General features: G+C 42.2%; 1 protein-coding gene and 1 long non-coding RNA gene across 5 annotated transcripts in view; one reads left to right on the top strand and one right to left on the bottom strand.

Annotated features, from left to right (window-relative positions):
• The first annotated feature begins 603 nt into the window (after positions 1-603).
• Positions 604-3442, top strand: LOC128776221 (uncharacterized). The gene is made up of 2 exons (XR_008421316.1): positions 604-820; positions 3356-3442. It is a non-coding gene; the product is annotated as an uncharacterized LOC128776221 (long non-coding RNA).
• The window catches only part of ARHGAP20 (Rho GTPase activating protein 20), a 127790-nt gene continuing 108283 nt past the window's right edge, over positions 1752-21258 (bottom strand). For all 4 annotated transcript variants that reach the window (XM_019469226.2, XM_019469225.2, XM_019469227.2 and 1 more), the window contains exons 10-15: positions 15974-16152; positions 14475-14636; positions 10824-10933; positions 8113-8302; positions 6825-6939; positions 1752-5923 (exon numbers count right to left, since the gene is read on the bottom strand). In XM_019469226.2, coding sequence (XP_019324771.2) covers positions 4068-5923; positions 6825-6939; positions 8113-8302; positions 10824-10933; positions 14475-14636; positions 15974-16152 — 2612 coding nt within the window. In that variant the 3' untranslated portion in view covers positions 1752-4067. The remainder of the gene's footprint in view (positions 5924-6824; positions 6940-8112; positions 8303-10823; positions 10934-14474; positions 14637-15973; positions 16153-21258) is intronic.

Below are 21258 nucleotides of genomic sequence, written 5' to 3'. Positions count from 1 at the left end.
TATTTAAATCCCTCCCTTCGTGTCTGCACCTTAATACTGCCATGTGAAATAAAATCAAACCCCAGAAAATGTATTTACTTTGCCCTCACAAATTAAATAGGCTGGAAAACGACCCTGAATTATCTACATACATATGTACGCTCTAGTGAACACACACTCTATGAAGTTAGGGACAATATGCATCTAATACCTCCCTCTGTACATGTCTCTTTGAGACTTCACAACACAATTTTCCAAATTACACATCTTCTGCCAATTCTACCATACATCTGACATTATGGAGACTGGAAACTCAAGGAGCTCACTGGATTTTAAAAACCCCACAAACATTGGGGCGCCTGGGTGGCTCAGTCGGTTGGGCGGCCGACTTCGGCTCAGGTCATGATCTCACGGTCCGTGAGGGCTGTGAGTTCGAGCCCCACGTCGGGCTCTGTGCTGACAGCTCAGAGCCTGGAGCCTGTTTCAGATTCTGTGTCTCCCTCTCTCTGACCCTCCCCTGTTCATGCTCTGTCTCTCTCTGTCTCAGAAATAAATGTTAAAAAAAAAAATTAAAAAAAAACCCCCACAAACAATAAAGATGAAGGATTTATACTCACAGGTGGCTCAGAAAATGAGTAGGACTCATACTTGGGGTAGACAGCACAGAACTCAAGAGAACTCTTCCTTTCAGCAGGAAACTTAGCTTATGAGATATCCTGATAACCAGAATAGATATTAAAAGAAAGTTAACATCTTACCTAACTTTATTATTCCATTTTTTCTTTGTATTGATCTATGCAGTTTACAAAGACTTCCTCTCAAGCCATTAAAACATGACAAGGTAGGAAAATATCAGTAAAACACTTACTACCATAATTATGATTAAGATACATAATATTCTTAAGAGTTTCTTTTCAACAGACAGAATATGCCAGTAGTTCAAGGATACATTAGATCCTTTCAAATTCAATGTCATGCCATGAAAAGTAGAAAAACACAACGTGAGATAATTCCTCGAATCCAGTGTTTTCAGTCGACTGAACTCTTTTTTAAAAGCAAAATTATCTGTATTTCCGTAAAATTTAGAGAGAAATTAACATCATTGTCTCTGTACACAACCCAGATATAATCAGTGCCATTTCCAACTGGAGTTGGTAGGTAGTCTTCAGGGTTCCATTAGGGCAAATCACTTTTTCTGGACTAAGGTAGTTTATATTTTTGAATCTCTTTGAAGTGGTGGCTGAACTTGCACAGAGTGAACCCCAATGAATTCTGAGAAGGGAAACATACAGCAGTCATGAGAGACCGGTAGCATTTAGTAAGTTTACATGACTTTATAAGTTCTGATGTGTTGGGGTCCCTGAATCCAGACATCTTGGATTGTCTGGATGTGTCTGGGGTCAACTGGGTACTCGGGGCAGAATGGTTCAAATTTGGGTAAGAAGATCTACAATCGATCAAATTGAATTAATGGTTCTTTTGATATGAGAACATAGACCATATCTGATTCCAGGAGCAAAATTAAAACACAATCTCTAAGAAAATGAAGATGATGTGTCTAAAGCAGGACTTATTTGGTAAATGATAAGATTAGGAAAACATAAAAGAAAAAAAAAAACACCCTCTTTTTCTAGAAAGACTGACCATAGTCTATGACTAAAAGTTCAAAGTTCCAATTCAATATTAAGTACATTTTATAAAATTTCCAAGCTTAAGCAGAAGTTGGGTTCCTTAACAATTCTACAAAGGGCAATATTGCTCTGGAGGGACTGTTAACTCTACAGCATGTATATTTTTTATTATTTAATAGACAGCATGGACTTCATACATATCCATTATCAGTGCCTTGAAAACCAAACAACTTTAAAAGTTAGCAGCAGTTTCTGCAAGTACAAAAATACACATTTATTACATTACATATGGTAGTAAAATTTGTCAAGATATATTATACAAACTCAAAGCATTTTAGATAAAGCATCAGTCTAATATATTATAGATTGACAGAGTATAATAAAATGACATGTAGTCTGTCTTCAAATCATACAATATAATACTTTACAGCAATATTAACAAACTATTCACATGAAATATTACAGGAGTATCTAAGGGAACACAGCGAATAGGAATAGTTATTGAAAACCTCAGCATCTATTTTCTTCTATGCTTCAAATTGGGTAGATAATTTTCTACCCACCCATATGAAAGAAAAAAGGACAGAACTATTATTTTGTAAGTGGAGAAACAATTTCTTCCAGAGAGACACTCCAAGCTGTAAGAATGTCATTCACATCTTGCAGTTCCAACAGTAGTAAGCCCTAAGGGTAAGGGAAATGAATCCCTATTGCCTTTAGATATTATACCACAAAAGATGCATATGGACACTCAGGAGTCTAAATACAGGAGTGGCTGTTTATAAGGTACAATCTACTTCACATCTGTGACTGAGATGGCCAGTGTCATGAAGGAGCTCTTTGGAAACAGAGTTCTGAAAGTTAATTACAATGCTTAGGGCCAACAGGGGCCATGTCCCACAGAGGTAGGCAGCACTTACAGCTAATACTGAAAGGACTTCTACTTTACAGAAAACATTATTATTTTTTTTTCTATAACTGAAAAAGGAAACCTTTAGGACAACAGGGAAAGAACATTTGACATGAAAGTTTCCTAGTGGCTAAGAAAAATAATTGGGGATAAGCTAGTTTGTGGGAGAAAGGTCCATCTGATGGTGAATTAGAGACTAAATGGGTTCTAAGCAACTTCTCGTAAGTAGCTAAAATGAAGGGAGATGCACATCCATTCCTGATTCTATCCTTTCATACTGGCTGGGAGGCCTAAGAATCCGTGGAGATAATCCAGGAGATGTACAGGTATGACCTTTAAGGTCAGAGAGGGGAGAAGCATTGATGGATGTGAGATAAACTAATGGGATGTAAACCATGAATCCTCTGGGACAAAAGTATATAAAACTTGTGGAGGTAAGAAAATCCAAAGCCAATGACTGTCTGAGAGGAAGGCCTGACTGCTACTTTGGTGGGGATTCCATTCTGTGACTCTTTGTAAACTGCCAACTTTAAAACCTCTCTCTCAACTGCCAGTGGCCGTCAGAAAGGGGATGATTTACCAGTAATTGTTTCTGGCTGCTAATCAAAGAGGCAGGGCTGTGGAAAAACACCACCCAGCACAGCAAAGAGGAGCCTTCATCGAGTGCATGCTGGCAGCAGCTTCGTGTGGCCCTCTTTGCCTCACTAGGACAGCGGATGAGGTCAGGAGGTCGCCTCCTAATAGGAAAAGTTGCATTTCTGGAGAATGTTCCTAGCACTGGCATCTTTAAAAAGGACCCTGAAACAAGCAACCATTTCCTTCTTCCTCCTCACAGCCCTGTGTCCTGGAGCCTTGGAAGAACAGTGGAACACCAACAGAAAAACCAACCAACACAACCAACAAATAAACTATCATACTCATGGCTCTTGGATATTCTAGTTTATTCCATTCTAGCTGCATCAATGGGCTGACTCCTGGAGTCTTCCTGTGATGGCACGTGACTAGAGAATGTCACAGAAGTGGCTAGTGGCTTGGATTCAGGGAAACGTTTCACATGATTTCCTTCATTACTGGACATACTTTCTTTTTTTTAATACTTTGATTAGTGGCCTTTTCTTGCTTAGTTATTAAACATATTCCACGGAACATGGACGTTTCTCTGCACTCTCCCCGTTTCCACAGTCCTTATTCTTCACTTATGATATCCTGGCCTCAGGATATGAATCTCACTCAACATGTAGGCCATATTCTCCCTACTGAAGATGTTTTCTCTGGCCCCCTGCTAGTTATCTCTAAAAACACATGATAGGACCAATCCCATGCTCTAATAAGGAAAAGCCTCCCAAACAGGAGCTGAAATTTGTTAGTCTAAACTTTTTGCCAAATAGTCTCAGTAAAGAGAATTCTTTTGTTGTCCTAAGTGTTAGCAATGATTATCCTTATGCTACCCATCCCACGTATTTTATACAAAGGGGTCATAGTACTCTTGTCTTTATGTCATTATTAGCCCAGTTTCTGCTCTTGTACCTATCACGTTCTTACTATGGTTAAACGTCTTTGGTTAAATGCTGGTCCCCAATATCACAAACCACTGTAGGCCCCGAGTCTGGGCTGGGTGCATCATCCACAGTCAAAGAGCTGGGTGAGGATCTCTTACAAGGCAGAGTACCAGGAGAGTGCTGCTCACTGCTCTCTCCTTCCTTGTGTGACTTCACACAAAGCTTGAGTCCATCCTCCACCAGGCTGAATGGAGAGCTACAGTGCTTCTCTGAGTCCTGGCTGGGGTACGAGCTATACCACTGGGCTGTCTGCACAGCTCCAAGTCCTTCCGCTGCCCTTTGGGGCATGTCTTCCTGTGTCTCTTGCAGTGGGCTGGCTTCTGAAATACCAGAAGCATAGGGAGGTGGCTCCATGGGTCCTTTTAGAGAACTTACTTTCTTTTCCTCTGGTCTGGACGCCCTTGCCTTCTTTTTGAGGGACCAGTTTTTCAAACTGGCCACACCATTTCTCAACCATGTGCTTGGGTGAAGAGTTACAGAATGTATTTGTGAGTGCCACTCTACAACATCCTTTTTCGTATACGCCAGGCGGCTGCTGGCCTGCCCTGATGAGGGACCAGGAGTTGCAGAAATGAGGCTGGAATTGCTAAAATCAGAAGCAAGCTCTTCCTGTTTTCTTGGAGCTTGAAAAGTGCAATCTATTGGAGAGGAAGTTTCAGTGGGGGTAAACACAGAGTGTTCCGAAATCTGAGAAAAAGCGCTGTCTTGGGAGCTCACTGACGAGCCAGAGGGGGAAGTGCCTGGGGAGGACAAGCTGGAGTAGCTGGTCCGCGGGCAAACATTTAGTCTTGGGGGCAAGCCCTTCTCGGTGTTCCTGTTTGTGCTACTGCTCTTGCCCACCTCAATCCCCATCACCAAACTCTGGTTAATGAGCTTTTGCCCCTCCATTTGCAAAGACTTGTGTCGCTCCAGATAAGCTTCCTCTCCGTGCAGGAGACCGGCTCCGCAGCTGGTTTTATGCTGTTTCTTTGAATAAATTCCCCTGAGATAGGTCAGTTTGCAGTGCTGGTCATCCATGCTGGGCTCCGAGCAGCGCCGGTGCCTCCGCGAGCTCTTGAGGGCATCCGCTGTGTGTGTCGGGGAGTATCCAGATGTGTCTGTGCCGAAGGGCTGGCTCCCGGGATGGTCCCGAGACGACATGTGACTGTAAGATGCCACAGAAATGGCCACTGGCTTGGATTTAGAAAAGAGTTTCACATGATTTCCTTCATTACCAGACAAGCTTTTCTTCTTAACATTTTTATTAGTGGCGTTTTTCTTGGTATCAGTGCCTGTGACTAAACTCTGTTTAAAACATGTCTTACCCTCTTCCTGGAGGGGTTGATTCTGCTTCAGATAATCCTCATCTTTTCGAGAGAGAATTGCATCACAGCTGGACTTGCGTAGCTTTTTCTGATAAAATTCCCTGAGATACGAAAGCTTAGAATCTAGATAATCGATGCTGGGCTCTGAGGAGCGTCGGTGTCGCCTCAGGCTTTTTGGAACCCCTGCGGCAGCTGTGGACAGGTAGCCAGGAGTGCTCAGGCCCGACGGGGCCCGGGCCTGATCCCGCAGTGGGACCTTTGCATACACTCCCGTGAGGTCCACCGGCTTGGGTTCAAGAGGCCGTTCCATTTGAATGTCTTCATCTTTAGAACGGTCTAAGTCAAAGTCGCTCAGGGTTAAGAGGCCTTCCACCTCAGGCTGGTCGAGGTCATAGTCACTGAGAGTTAACACAGAGTCCATGCTTCTGCTACCCTGACCAAGTTTCTTCACCAAGTCACTACAAGGAGCATCGACATCCTCATTTAGCTCATTTTCCAAGCTGTCATAGGAGGAGTCGTTCAGTTGGAAGCAAGAGATATCTGTCAAAAAAATCAAACTATAATTAACATTTTTACTTACCGAAATTGCATGCTGTGTTAAAAAAAGAAAAAAAAAATCTATGTTAATTTAATTCTCCTTTCATATAGATTGTTCAAATTCGTACTCTCAAGAAAGAAAGGAACTTTCACTGTCTTCCCAGAATTAAAAAAAAAATGTTGCATTATACTAAATTTAACTCAGTTCCTGAAGAAATAGGCTTTCTTAATTAAGATTTCCTCAAAGCAATGAGGACATGTTGTAATACCAAGAAATGGTAAAAAAGACAAAGGAATTCATGCCGGGTGTATCCAGGTTCAGGAGCTGCTTGCTGGTGAGTGCACATGATTTAGTCTCAGAGAAACCTTACTAAGCAAAACTCTTTACCATTCACTACTTTACCTAACCTTCACAACAACCATAGAGGTTAGATATTATGGTTATCTATATTTATAGTTGAAAATATTCATGTTCAGTGGCCTAGAATAACTGGTCAAAGATAACCTAACTAGTAATTCTGGAAGGTTGAATGGTTTCAAAATCGCCCCAGGCCCCACAGTGCTGGTTGTTTCTAAACTGCTGCTTGGCTGGAGTGTCTCTGGGCCGCTCGGAGGGAGGAGGGGGAAGAAGAGCAGGCCTGCCTCTCCCTGCTGGGCTTCTCATGCCAGTTTCAGCCACAGCAGTGGTACTGCAGACATTAGGGACCTTTGTAAAGATTTTTTAAAAGGGCAGAAACATACCAGATGACGCTTCTGAAAGTTTTGGACCTCATCTTACACATTGCTTAACCCCACCAGTGTTAACACTCAGGTGGTCCAGGGAGGAGCAGGGGCCTCCTTCCCTGAGCTGTGGCCCCAAGACAGCCACGGCCCCGGCAAACACTGTTCCAAGCACTGACAGTACCTGACGCATTCTCTTGAGCATCACACCTCACTGAAACCTCTCCTAAGAGGGAAGTGATTTCTTCTCCGAATATCCTACAGCAATTTTCAATCAGAAATTGGATAAGCAGAGAAACCTGCGTGAAAAAGGACAAAAACAAAGTGCTGCTTTTCATATATAGCACATCTACTAGTCACATGTCACATATAAATCCTGATTTGGCCAAAAATGAAAAAGAATCCTGAGAAAAATTCATGTCTCCTTTAAAAGTATACAGAACAGTTCCCCCTAAAAGGCAATGATACTTACAAGACTAGTTTTGACATAGAAATTATTTTTAATTGGTGGACTGAAGTCACCTGTTGCCTTAGCTCAGTGCTAACATATTTATACTAATGCTTGGTCTTTAAAATTAGGGTAACTTAAAACATTCTTCATAGGGCATTTGGGGTGAAGAAATAAACTTCATTAAAATTCACAAAGTATCATTATTAGATAAAGACTTATGAAATGTATTTCCTATGTAAAAGGCAGTTGTCAGAAGTGTGGGAATTATGCATCCTCTGTGGGTTTCTTGTAAAGTAGAGAGACAGCTAGAGAACCCTTGCATTCTGCCTCACTAGTCTCTACCTAGGCATTTCCCTCCCTTAGGCTCCCTGGAGGAGCTTGGGGAAGAGGTAAGATTTTACTGGAGAGCTTTGCACCTCCACTGGGATGTACTGGAACCTTTCCTTAGCTTCCTTGCTCCAAGAGACAAGGAAAAGGAGCAGGCAGAATGTTGGGAGCAACGGGCATCAATATCCCTAAGCCCCATGTTAACTACCAGGCACTAGAGGAGTATGATTTCAGGTAACTGAACTAGGTAGTATCACTACCTCCATTTTTTAGATGAGGAAACTGGATCAATGTAATTAATTTCACCCAAGATTGTACATCTGGCAAGTGGTGGGGCTGAGGAATGAACCTTGGCTTATCTAAGTCCAAAGTCCTTTTTTCTATATTAAAATATATCAATTGCTTTCTTATGACTGTAAGGGTGAAGTCGGTCATGGCGTTTTTGCCTCCTTAAAGGGAAAAGAGAAGTAACCCAACTGCTATCACTTTTTTGCTTAAGAGATCACCTTTCTATAATCTACCAGGATAGGTAGGTAGGTATAAAACATAGGTATAAAACACTCAATGCACTCAAATTTCTAAGGAGGTGTATTTAAGTTATTTAAGAAAATGTGTTTCAGAATTAATACCCTGAATTTTAGGTTCGAGATGGGGACTCAATCCCCCAGGGCATAAATATGAGAAACCTCATTACCTTTTTTGTAAATTCATTTTCTAGTTCTGGGCTGCAGGAAGTAGGAGGCCACAGAATGCTTGGAGCTATACACACCGCTAAATTGAATGCAGTCATCTGATTGGACGAGGAACACTGCTCAATGTTGTGTAATATCCCAAAAAGATACCTTAGGAGAACAACATTGGCTCTCGGGAGCTGGTCTAATAGCCTAAAGACAGAAAAATGCACTCTTTAATAAAGACATTCCATAAGAAGCTTGCGTCGATAGGCAACCCTGGGTTTTCACAGGGTACCATGCAAAGCAAGAACCCGGTTCAGATACGTGGGGTTTCAGTTAACATCGCACATGCAAAGTAAGGGCTACCTGTACACAGAGAATGCGAATATGCCCTGGGGATTCATTTATTTATTCCATACACTGTCTTCACAACCCAGCGAAGATGTAAAAGAATGCAGAAAAACAGCTTGTAAAAAAAAATGCTGCCTGAAATATGTACCTGAAATTAGTACAATGTGTTTTAACTCAGGCAGATGCTGTAATGTTTCATGATATTCTCAACCAACCCCCCACCTCCCAAGAGCTTTTTGATGAAATTAAACACTTAAATTTTAGTGGTTCTTTATTTCCAAGTAGCAACACAGGAATGCAGTCCCTTGGTGAGAGCCTAAACCTTCACTACTAAGACTTTGAGATCCATCTGAGAGCTGATGCTCTGCTCCACCACCTTCCAAGGCCAGATTTCGTCCCAAATATCTTTATCTCATTGGCATCACTTTCACATATATAAGTCAAGCTTATACTAGTACATTTCCTACTGTTTATATTTTGTAATTGATCAGGGATCTTAAGATTATCACTCACTGAAAATTATTTTTACTACTATCCGGTAAAGAGATGTATATGTTGATACTCATGGTTGTTTTTTTTCCCAACAGAAGTCTGAAACCTGGGAGAGAAAGTAAGGCGATCTGACTCCTGCTGCATAAAGAGCCCAGAGGCATTTCTTCAAGTGTGATGGACTGACACTGAGTATGGTTTTGTACAAATTATCAAAGATATTGAAATAAACCAAAAGATTGCTGAGTGTATTCAATGGAGAGTAAGGTATTGTCTAGCATAAGCTTCTGGGTTATCTGATTCCCCAGAGGCCCTATGCCTTTGAGCTATTTTATAATTCTGTAAATTCTAGATTACTGACAGCAATATACCTAACATTTGTCTACGGACTTGACAATTCTGTCTGGTGGCGAGACAAATGATTTATTTGCTTTCTCTTCACACTACAGTAGAAAAAGCCAGTTTTGCATTCATATGTAAATTCATTTCAGCATTTCTGATTCAACTACATAGGTGTGGTAGTCTGAAATCTCCTTTGAACTGATGGTAACATCTTACTGGTTCTCTCATTAATTAAAGAGTTAAATAAAAATTTTCACATGTGTTCATTTTATATTTGTAGGAGTCTTTCTTGAAAAGAATTTTATTTTGTGTTTATTTTTTCAGAGAGAGAGAGAGAGAGAGAGAGAGAGAGAGAGAGAGACAGACACAGAGTGCAAATGGGGGGGCGGGGCAGAGACAGAGGGAGACACAGCATCTGAAGCAGGCTCCAGGCTGTGAGCTGTCAGCACAGAGCTCGATGCGGGGCTCGAACTCATGGAACGGACCATGAGATCATGACCTGAGCTGAAGTCAGATGCCCAACCAACAGAACCACCCAAGCGCCCGTATATTTGTAGGAGTCTTAATTTTACCGTTTTTTTTTTTTTAATCATCCTTTAACAGTTTGTAGAATATAAAATTTTAGACAATGGGCAACGAAGTAGAGAAGATGATCTTCAAGATCTCTGAATGGCTTTCACCAAACCATAATGGAAGCATAGAGATAGCATGTGTGATGTGGCTTTGATTTCTAGCATATCAGAAATTGTACTATGTTCTACTGTTAGATGTCTATCAATAGCAGTAGATAGGTAATAATTCATATTTGAAAGCCGCTCAAGGAAAAAAAAAACTGTACTAAACAAGCAAATGCAAATAAATGATTTTGGGATTCCTGGGTTTTCACAGAACTGGAGTACTGCATTTTGGACACTTCTTTCCTATTCCCTTATAAGGGCAGGAAGCGATCGGAATACCAGCTGTGAGTTCTGCCAGCAACCTCTCTTCGCAGGAGAAAAGACAATGCATTCTTTGTGATAAGACTAAGGCTGTGCAACTCCCTTTTTCTGTGACACTTTCAACAATTAACTGTCTCTCTCCAGTGCTCCCACAATACCTCTTTCACATTTCTCTTATAGCACCCATTATGCTACACTGTGATTCTTGGTTTACCTACCCACTCTACTAGACAGTGAGTTCCTTGAGGGGAGGGAATTTTCTCTGTGTGAATTCAGTTGCTGAATGAGATATACGAGGAGTTGTCTGGTTAGTTAAATATTTACCAAAATTAAGATCACAGATCGTAGATTGAGTCTACAGTATTATTGGTTTAATGGGTTTCAGCTCTATCAGATTCAGATACACAGGAGGTGTACAATGGTCAAGCATTCCATGTGACTAAGATTAGGGGAGAACAATAATAACAACGATAGCAGTTAGCATAAATCTGTTTTCAAACTGGCCCTCATGGATCTGACTTTGCTAGTCATCATTACTTGAATAGACAAGCTTATAAAATAGAAGTTATTTTTTAAGTATTTTTGAGACATGACCAAATTAGAAGAATTACCTTTGAATTGTATTTATTTTCTCTTCATCATTTCCTTGATCCATTACACAGACCCAATGATCATAGAGATCTGATGAAAAAATACTTCCTGGAATATTTCGCAGAAAATCCTTACACAGGAGGAAAAATAAATATTTTAAATCATTATTCTCATGCTAAATATGTACTGGGGAAATCAGAAAGCAAGCGTTTTGTTGAAAAGTTAAGTCCTCCCTTCTTTGGAATATACAGAGCTCTGTGCCCACTCTACTGTCGTGCACACGTAAGCAACACGCGCTTTGATTTTTTCTAACAAAAAGCAGAGGCAAATTGGAGTCTGGAACGTAGTGGGAAAGATAAGGACAACCGTTTGGGCTGAAATCGCCTTTGCATACATGTTAGCATGTGACAGGGGTCTGGCAAACCATCCCAAGTCCTTTTTTCCCTTCTCAAATCTCCAGTTCCAAGAAATGCACTGACACATTTGTGAGGTTCAAAACGCCATAGTCTGTCATCCTATCGCTCTACACACATGTGCTCCTGTGTGCCAGGTGCTGTTCGAGGTGCTAGGGATAGAGAGGTGAAGAAAACAAAGCCCAGCTCCATCCAGAGGTACTTAAGAGTTTCCCCTGGCACTCCCTTCCCACATTTGGGGAGGAGGGGAGACAGCATGCCGGCCCAGGCCTGGCCGGGCTCTGGGAGCATGGGGCCGCACCCACATGCCTAGGGACACTAAGCATGTCCCTAGTACATCATCCTTTCTGGCCTTTGAGACTCCCATCTGCTGAGACTGCTGGCAGGGCTGGGTGTGGTGAAACCAGACTATAATGCGAGTAGGATATGACCAAAGGTATTTGTTGTTTGACTTTTGTTTATAAAAAGCTTAAAAATAAATTAAATTTGGTCCTGGTCCTATATTCATTTCTGTTCCCGGCCAACTCTCTCTGTTGCTTTTGGCATGGTATTAACAGGGCCAAGCTTGCAAAGTCTGATCTCTACCTCAATAAACCTCAGGCAGAGAAAACTCAATTTCATGTCTCAGCACTGCACCCATGGTTGACGAGCCTCCTGCAAGCACCCGCTAACGACACAGAGAAGGTCAAAGTCAGCAACACAGCAATTTTAACTCTGCCTGCAAAACCAAGTCAGAAGCTTCACCCAAGTGCCTACAGAAGGCACACATGTTACTCACGTGCCACGTTTGTTATCACTGATAGGGAGGCTGTGGTATCTAATTGTTACACTTAGGGGATTAGGTGTGCATCTTCCCCAGGATGAGCTCCTCCAGGGCACGGATACACCCTCAACTTCTCCTTGGTGCACCGCAATGCCACACAGTCCCAGACAAAGTAGAGGTCATTACTGAACTGTTGCTAGTTTTCACATGGTCAAATATTGAAAAGGAATAAAGGAAGGCCAACTAACTGTACTTGAGATTCTAAGATAATTTAAAACACCCCTTTGTAGTGATGTTACCTATTATACATTTTTTAAAAAGTGGCTAACAAGTAGGAAGAGATTGCTTCAAAGTCTTTCTCTGTTCTATTACATCTTCCGTAGAAGTGCACCTGCATACGTGTAATTCAGATGTGTCATCACAGGACAGTTATCTCCTTTGGGGTAAAGCTACTGAATTTTCATAATTCCAAACTAATTTTAGTTGCTGCACCTACTTTAAAAGTCAGATTTAGAAGAGGCAAATTTTGTTATTTCAAAGTGGGGCAGTGACAATAGCTCTCTTTTTAAATCTCAGTGGAAAACATACTTATGATCTGTCTTGAAGAAAAACATCATTAAATCTTAAACCTACACTTGAAAGATAATAACTCGTAACATCTCAATGAACTCTGCACAGCTGGCATAACAAGTTACGAAATACGACCACCATCACAGCCGGGAAAGGATGTGAGAGCTGGTTCTGAATTACAATCACCAGCTCACAGCCCTCCAATGAGTCTCCTTCCCTCCAAGAGCAGAGCCCAGGTCATCAGCAGAACTCCCAAATTAATTTGAGATGAGATTTCTCTAGGATTAAAAGGGAACCCTTCCTCAAAGGTTCGAAGGATCAAAGTTACAGTGTCTCAAGCAATTTTCTTCCAATTACAGTTTAAAGAGTTAAGCTTGTATTTAAGCAAAGCCAGCCTAAGTAAAAAATAAAGGAAAACTTAAGTACCACTTCCAAATAGTCTTAAACACAAGAAACAAAACAAACCAAAAGTTGAAAAACTTTTGGCAAAAAGTATCTCCTTTCCTGCAACCACTTGGAAGAAATGAGAGTAAAACACAGTTATGTGATTATAAAACTTCAATTACTTGGAACCCATTTAACCAGATGTTTCAATCATTTGTCTTTTGCTTATTTTTGTACAAGTGTTATTTCTGCAATTGGAGATACAATTTGACTCCTCTAGAATCATATTTCTTGATAAAAGCCTCAAAAATTTAGCACAAAATTTTAAGTGTGGTGCTGTGAAGGAAGAACAGTATGGTAAGGAAAATTTTCTAAAACGTAGGCTTTAACCTCTTAAGAGATGGAAGAAAGCCAATTACATGGTTAAGAAAAAGAAAACTCCTTGTGCCTATCTACCCCGCACACATGCCTGGCTAAGCGCACCACACATACGTGTGTTGTATTTCAGGACTGAAGAGGCGTGACAAACTGTGCAAAGCACATGAGATGACCCTAGCTCCAGCTCTCCAGGTTTTGTGAGTGATGCTTTTTTGCAAAAGCCTACAGCAGGGGCTGAGAGCAGACACGGCTCATGTGCCGGGAAACACGTGACTGTTCCTAAAGTCATGAAGTAAGCAGCTGACCAGGAGGAGGGACATGGAAGGGTCTTCCTCCCTGCTTGGTCTCTGGCCGGGGCCCCGCTGAGTTCCAGCCGGGCTGGGAGACGGGAGCCTGAGGCGGGGCTGCAGAGGCTGCCGCTGCTGCAGCTGAAGCCTCTGCTCCGAGCTGGTTCTGACTCTAGGTGTTCAAAAAATGTGAGGCGTTTTCGAGAATGTGGGGAGGAAAACATTCTAGAAGAGCTCTAACTCAGCTATGGATGTGAGTTAAGTAACCATGGGGTGAAGGCTAAGAACCATAACAAATGCCAAATGTGGTAAGGGTTTTATAAAAAACCCAGATGTCGGAGTCTTTCCTACTCCACTTTCACTTTAAAAAGGCACTAGGGGACAGGGGAAGCCTTGGTGATTGTAAAAGTGAATGGGATTTTCAGCGGTCTCGGAGAAATTTTTTGTTTTAGTTGTTCGACAGATGTTTATTATGATAAACTCTGCTTCAAAGTTTAATACAGGTTTCTTTTTGAAAATTTGCCTTTATTAGGAAGGTAATGAGACTGTGAAGAAATCATCATAATCAGGATGTTTATTTTGGTAAATATGCCACACGTATTTTGGTGATTTTTAATTTTATTATTTTTGGTATGGGGCAGCACAGTGATGGGGGGAGCGGGGTGGGGTGAGAAGACATACAAGCACCTCTGACACACCAAATCGCTGGCAGTGGCTTTTGAGGGCCAGTGTTGGCTTTGTGAAGTGTTTTTAACACTTCTTAGATTCTAAATCTATTACGGTTCTTTGCAGCTGGGAAAAATGTTGTCATGGGAGGAACCAGTCATGTTTCTCCAGAGCTATGGCAGGGGTAGATGAAGGGAGAAGCTTTCGTACCTTTAAGACGGATGCTATCACAAAAATAGATTCACAGTCTAGGTGTACTTCAACTCCAGAATTCAGTTTCTCTTTTAACTCTCTGCAGGATTTCACATTGGCCGACTGTCGGAAGATACCTTTTGTGAGGGGTCCTTTTTGATTAAGAAAGAAAAGCATATCCTATAAGGAAGCAAAGGAAAAAACCAAAATGGCACTTCACACATACAAGCATGGGAACACATACCTGCCCTCTCTGGCTGCCAGCGGTGAGGATGTCCTAGGGGAAGAGTGGTGAAGGAGGAGCTGTAGAAGGACTCAATTGTTTGTTTTTTGGTATCTCTAAATCTTTTCCCTGTTTTTTCCTTGCTATATTCAGCATCTGAAATATTTTACTTCACTGACATTGTCTTTTCTTCAATGAACCAACAACAACCAGCCGCTTGAAAATCAAATTTCTCTGACTGCTTCAAGGTCCCTTGTAAACTTGTCTCTCTCTCCTTACCTCACTACCCTTTGCCCTTTATTCTCTAATTCGGACTCTTTCCCTGAATATGGAAATATCCTTGCCAGACTCATTCTCCACTCACTTGTCTTTCTTCCTTATTCTACTTCCTGTATTTACGTCATTCTTTTAAAATTCAGCTAAAAAGAAAAAAAAAAATCACCTTTTCCAGGAAGCTTTCCCCGCTCCACTGCATCATGATCAATGCTTCATTGTGCTTGCTTTCTAGCAAAGAAATTTCCTCTGCTTGCAGCGTAGGAAGGAGGGTGGGTGTTGGGGACAGGCAATCCATGGGACCAGAAACCTGTGTGACCTCTGGTAAACTTGAAGCTTTTATTTTGTTTAATTTGTAAAGCGGGGGCCAGGGTAGTGATACTAACTGCTAACTCTGCTGTGAGGCGTAAGCCCAAAAAGCGGCTAGAGGTATGTATGGCATGTTACGAGTGCACAATACAGGGTAAGTGCTATGCATCTTGATAGTGGACACTCAACACAGCGTCCCTGCAGTGATCATTTCACAGAGCAAGGAGACAGGACAGACTCAGTGGTTTCATCTGACCCATTCTATTTCTGGAAGGCAACTAAATGCCAGAGGATGTATATGTGTAAACACCTGAAGCACAAATATGACACACGCCAGATTTTTAACAAGTACAAAAATGGGTAGTTTCTGTTTCTAGGGTGACTAAAGCAAACTTCCAGAACAACGCAGAGTTCAAGAAAGACCGTGAGAGAAATGTGAGGGTTAACGGGACTCTAGCGTTACAGACTCTGCCTACAGAGCGAACTGTGTTTAGGTGAGCAGACTTGTGTGGCTTTTTCCTGGAACCAGCAGCCGACACGCTCTCTCCCTATTATGTGTTCCTTATGATTCTGCAACAGCTTAATCAGACTTTATTCTATGAAGTAATAATATTCTCAGCCAAAGCCATGGGTGTCTATAATTTTTCTATTTAAGAACAGAGTTCCCTCCCAGAGCTCTCCTTTCCCATTAGTGTCACAGGCCAAAACTCACCAAGACAGGTTTGGGCAGATTGTCGTTCTCACAGATATTTGGCAGAGAAACTCCAAAGAGCTGCCCCGGCAGAGGGGATGTTGGTGACACGGGCAAGTTATCCAGATGAATGCTAGACCCCCGCCAAAAGGCCCAGTTTATGAGAGACCTTCTCCTTTTAAATGTCTTCTGTCCTGAATCTAAGGAAGAAGTGAGATTATGAGAAAAACTCTTTTATTCACTTAACCTTACTTTTATAGTTTCCAACTCACAGTATGTTCATTACTATGGTTCAAAGAGGAAAAAGAATGCTTACAGGTGTCCTTTGTTACTGATAATTCAATCAAAGAAATTTCACTGTAACATTTTATAAATTAAGGAAAAAACAAACATTTAGGTTATTCTCCATCCCAACTTTGGAACATCACTGGTCTGTTTACTTGAGCTTTGGCACTAGACCTTCAAAGACAAAGAAAAGCCTCCCTTATTGAAATATAACAACTTAAAGCAAAAATTGTTTCATATGTACACATATTATCCCATTTTAAAATGAGACCATGCACACAAAGAAGCTGAAGATTAAATCAAACCACAATTAAATGGTGAGAAACAGAAGGGAAGAGGAAGGAAAAGGAGAAGGGAGAAAATGAGAAGGGGAAGAAGGAAGAAGAGGAGGAGGATGGAGAAGAAGGAAAAAAACAAGAGTTGTCTTTATTCAGATGTTCTTTACACATAAATGATGCTTTATTACTTGATGCCCCTCTCTACAGCTAAAAACAAAGACAGGAAGCTAATGCTCTACATTCCCCCCACTTCTTTCCAACTGCAAAGACTTTTTCTAAGGTATCTTTTTAGTTCCTGACTTTAAAAAGCATATTTAAGGCAGCACAGATGGGTGCAAACTTGCGTGAGACTTGCCCTTGCCAAGGTGAAATTGATGATCTAATGGGGGAACAAGTCTGGTGGTGGTGGTGGGGGTGAGCAAGTATATTAATAAATAAAATCTCCTAAGGGAAGGACAGAGCACCAAAGGCATTCAGAAGAATGGTAAAGCACATCTACCCATTAAGAGGGAGGGAGTGATCCTGGAGGCATTTGCATTTGATTTGGATTTTGAATGAACAAAATTTCAACAAGAGCACCTGGCATCACGGCTCGCACCCTGTAAGTACTCAATAAATCATTCTCTAGCAGTAACTGAATTGAGAGATTTAGCCGGAAAGGGACAGCGTGAACAAAACAGGCAGAAGAAAGGTCGACAGTGAATCATGACTGTGAGGTCATAGCGCTAAAACATTTTTGATGTCATCTGTATCTAATTTTAACCTGAAAGTTGATGGATTTGCACACGATCTGATACATAAAAAGACAGCTCTCTAAGGCTCCTTTGGACCCCTCCACTGCGGTTCCCCAACCCCAGCACATTACACAATGGTAACAATGATAAACTCTAGATGAAATTTTAAAATACGATAGCCTACCTAAAGGCAGGAAACAGTGACCAGAAGACAGTGGGTAAGTAAAAGTGTGACGCTTACAAGAGGGGATGGCACAAGACAGCTTTCCCATGTGCACAGCTTTTAGCCTGAGGACAGGCTCCAGGACGGTAGGGTCACTGAAATCTGCGGAAACCTGCACTCTCGCTGGCTGGAAGAGCTACAGAATGGAGATGGGGGGAACCACAGCAGCTGGAGAGTGTGTGTGTTTGGGGAATCCCAGAAAGGAGAAAAATGAAGAGTGGGAGCCCCAAATATCGTGTCTAGGTTCTGCCCTAATCTCTGGCTGGCCCACCAGACACACACGTGTGAGGCAGATTCAAAACGGCTTGTGATTAAGACTCAGAGAACAGAGGTCTGAGGCGGGAGAACCCTCAGGTGGTGCCCACACGACATCGGACGCTATTCTCTCCAGGAAGAGTGCGCGGCGATTAGTCACCTGACTGTGCCGCGGGGCACCACAGCCGAGCAAGCTACCACAGAGGATGGTCAGCTGCTCAACATTGCCTAAGAATGGGACATTTAAAGGGGACTGTCTTTTCAGGGTGGAAAAGGTCGTAAGTGTCAAATACTAATTTCACATATGTGTTTTCTAGAAGAGTTTTATATTGTTCGGCTATTATATCCTCTGAAAAACCAACTTAAAACCAAATACCACAAAAGCCAACTGTGGGAAGACAATCATACAAGTGACATCTTACCAAATGGCCTCAGACCATCGTCCACCGTTGGCTTCCTTAGAATACAGTAAGTGCCTCATCAGTGTACAGATATCCAGGTGCGAAGGTCTGTGGCTCTGGAATCAGGAGCCCAGGGAGACTCCCGGTTCAGATATTTATTTGGGCAAGTTACTTAACCTTATGACCTACAACTCAAAGCCTTGTCAAGAGGATTAAATGGATGTTAAAGTACTGCTTTGCAAGGGTATGGGCCACAGCAGTTTTGATTAAAACTGCAAAGTCCTCCACCTCCTCCCCACAAAGAGGACCCCCTCCTCTTTCCATTATCCATTTAGTGAAACACCCTTTGGGAATGTGCAGACAGAAAGGAATACCAGACTCTGCTTAACTAGAGCACTTCCTGCCTTGACATTCCCAACCTTCACCATTTTAAAGAAACAGAAAAGGAAACCAAACCCATCCTTAAACCCAGGAAGGGGCGGGGGGGGGGGGGGGTCCTGTGTTTACCAATGTCAATCTGCAAATGTTTGTTTAATATATATGTTCATATATGTTGAGTAGTTGTACTCAGTGTACTTTCCTTGCATTTAACCTGTTTTTGTTACCTCTAAAACTCTCAGATTTATTTAACTTTTTAGCTTTCCAACTTTTAGGAAAAATTCTTCACCATGAAGTTATATACCCAGCTATCCTATGAGTGTTGACAGAGGATAAAGCAGAAATGGAGTCCTGTACTTCATTATAAATACTTTCAGCTGCGGCCATGCCTTTTGTTATGTACAACATTCGATTTCAGAGTTCATGTTCGCTCTGGGACCGAGAGAAAAACATTTTCATTAAAGTTTATTTTCTTGCAGAGATTTCAATGCATAGCTCTTACTTTCTAAGCGTCAAAGGCTGATGAAAAAACATGCGATTGCTATAAAAAATATAAGGGAGATGTAATTGTAGAGCAAACTAAATTTGAATAGATTGAGCTTTACTGAACAATCCCAGCAATGTCCAAGCTATTGTTTCTTCATGCTTAAATGAGGGATCTGAATGTTAAAAATTACAATTCTTAAAAGTCTGTGCTTATAAATTGTTATAGAAAAATAATTTATTTTAAAAAAAAAATTTTTTTTAACGTTTATTTATTTTTGAGACAGAGAGAGACAGAGCATGAACAGGGGAGGGGCAGAGAGAGAGGGAGACACAGAATCCGAAACAGGCTCCAGGCTCTGAGCTGTCAGCACAGAGTCCGACGCGGGGCTCGAACTCACGGACCGCGAGATCGTGACCTGAGCCGAAGTCGGCCGCTTAACTGACTGAGCCACCCAGGCGCCCCTAGAAAAATAATTTAAAAGAGCCCTTAGTTAGAAATCTAGCAAGATGGAAACATAGGAAGGTCCTAAACTCACCTCCTCCCACAGGGACACTAGTCTACAGCTAGACATGGAACAACTTCCTCTAAAGAAACCTAAAAATGGCTGGAGCAACGCCTTCATACTGGGAAAAAGAGGGAAACCACATCAAAGTGGGTAGGAAAGGCTGAGGTACGACCTTGTCATAAACTCCACCACTGACATGGTGATCCACAGTTGGGAGGAAATTCAAAATCTGGAGCTTCTCCCTGAGAAGTGCAGCGTTCATACCCCACCCATGAGGCATCCCAGCTTTCAAGACTGGCACTTGAGAGATGAGTCCCCAAAATGTGTGGTTTTGAAGACCACTAAGGCTTACACTCACAATACCCACAGGGCGGTGCCCAACTGAGGAATGGCTTTTGAAATGCCCACGTGCAGATTCACCGGCCCCACTGCCCAGTGCAGAAGTGGCTCTTTGTAAAGCACCCATACTTTATCTGTAAGAGACTCATTTCCTAATTTTAGAGCACTGGTCTGAGGGTTAGGGACCCACCGGGACACTCCATAGGGATGGAGGCTTCCTGCTCTTCCTCTGCCTTGCTAAAGCTAACAGGTACCATGTATATATATTTCACACACACACACACACACACACACACACACACACACACACACACACAGTTCCCTTTCCAGCAGGTGCCATCTTTATGATCCTTATGTTCCAGCGGGTGGGCAGCATCTTCCACGCTCTCCCTCTGCCTAACTAAAGCTGGCAGGTGCCATTTTTTTCTCCCTTCCTTTCTTTTTCTTTCCCTTTGCCTTTCCTTCCTTCCTTCCTTCCTTCCTTCCTTCCTTCCTTCCTTCCTTCCTTCCTCCCTTCCTTTTTTTTCCTTTTCCTTTTTTTCTGCTTTTTTGGGCAGGTGCCGTTTTTACACTCCCCGTCTGCCTTGCTCCAGCCAGTGGATGCCATTTTCATGCTCTTCCTCTCCTGGAGATACACATGTCTGGTGACCAGTTTTGACAGGTTTTTGTGGATTTCACCCAGGGGATGCCCAATGACTGCCTGGTACTGGAGGCCATGGTGACTTGCATTCCTATGTCTCATGAAACTGTAAGAATCACAGATGGTTCCTGGCAGACTATTGCACCCAGAGCACTGAAGACAGCAGACTGAAACACACCCCCATCATTTCTGTGAACGAGGCCTACTTGCCAGTCCTGAAGATTCAGCTTTAGGGACAAGCTTCAGATTTGGCACACATCTAGAGGCCATGAAGGTATTCTCAGGGAACACAGGATGGTGGATACATTTTTGCACTTCCCCTCTGCCTCTTTATAGATCACCGGTGTCTCCCAGAAAGAAGCTTATACTTTTATCTGGAACCCTGACTTTTGCTACTGTTGCCCAGGGGACACCTTCAGATGGCCTGGCTTTAGGGACCAGCAGGTTGTATGCTTGTGGTCCCAAAGGACAGCATATATTTGCATTCTGTAAAAGCTGCTGCCTGGAGGTCTGGCTTCCAATCAGCTTAAATATAGGTGCTGAGTGAGATCCTCCCCCTTTGGAACACTGACTAGTCTTGGAACACCCTCAACTACTGGGAGCTATTGACAATAAGACAGGATGCTTGGACAATCACAAAGGTTTCAGAGACAACCAAGAGCCAGGGCAGGGGTGAATGTTAAGGTTCATCTCCTACACAAGGTCGACACTTAAAGACTGGGGGAAGTAGCTGTATAGAATTTAATCTATAGAAACTTGTACAGAGGGTTAAGCAAAATGA

This window comes from Panthera pardus, unplaced genomic scaffold, assembly GCF_024362965.1.
Source record: "Panthera pardus isolate Hobbes unplaced genomic scaffold, ASM2436296v1 HiC_scaffold_12, whole genome shotgun sequence".
NCBI classification, from domain to species: domain Eukaryota; kingdom Metazoa; phylum Chordata; class Mammalia; order Carnivora; family Felidae; genus Panthera; species Panthera pardus.
Note: the sequence above shows the minus strand (reverse complement) of the source record. Positions and strands in the feature narration are given on the sequence as shown.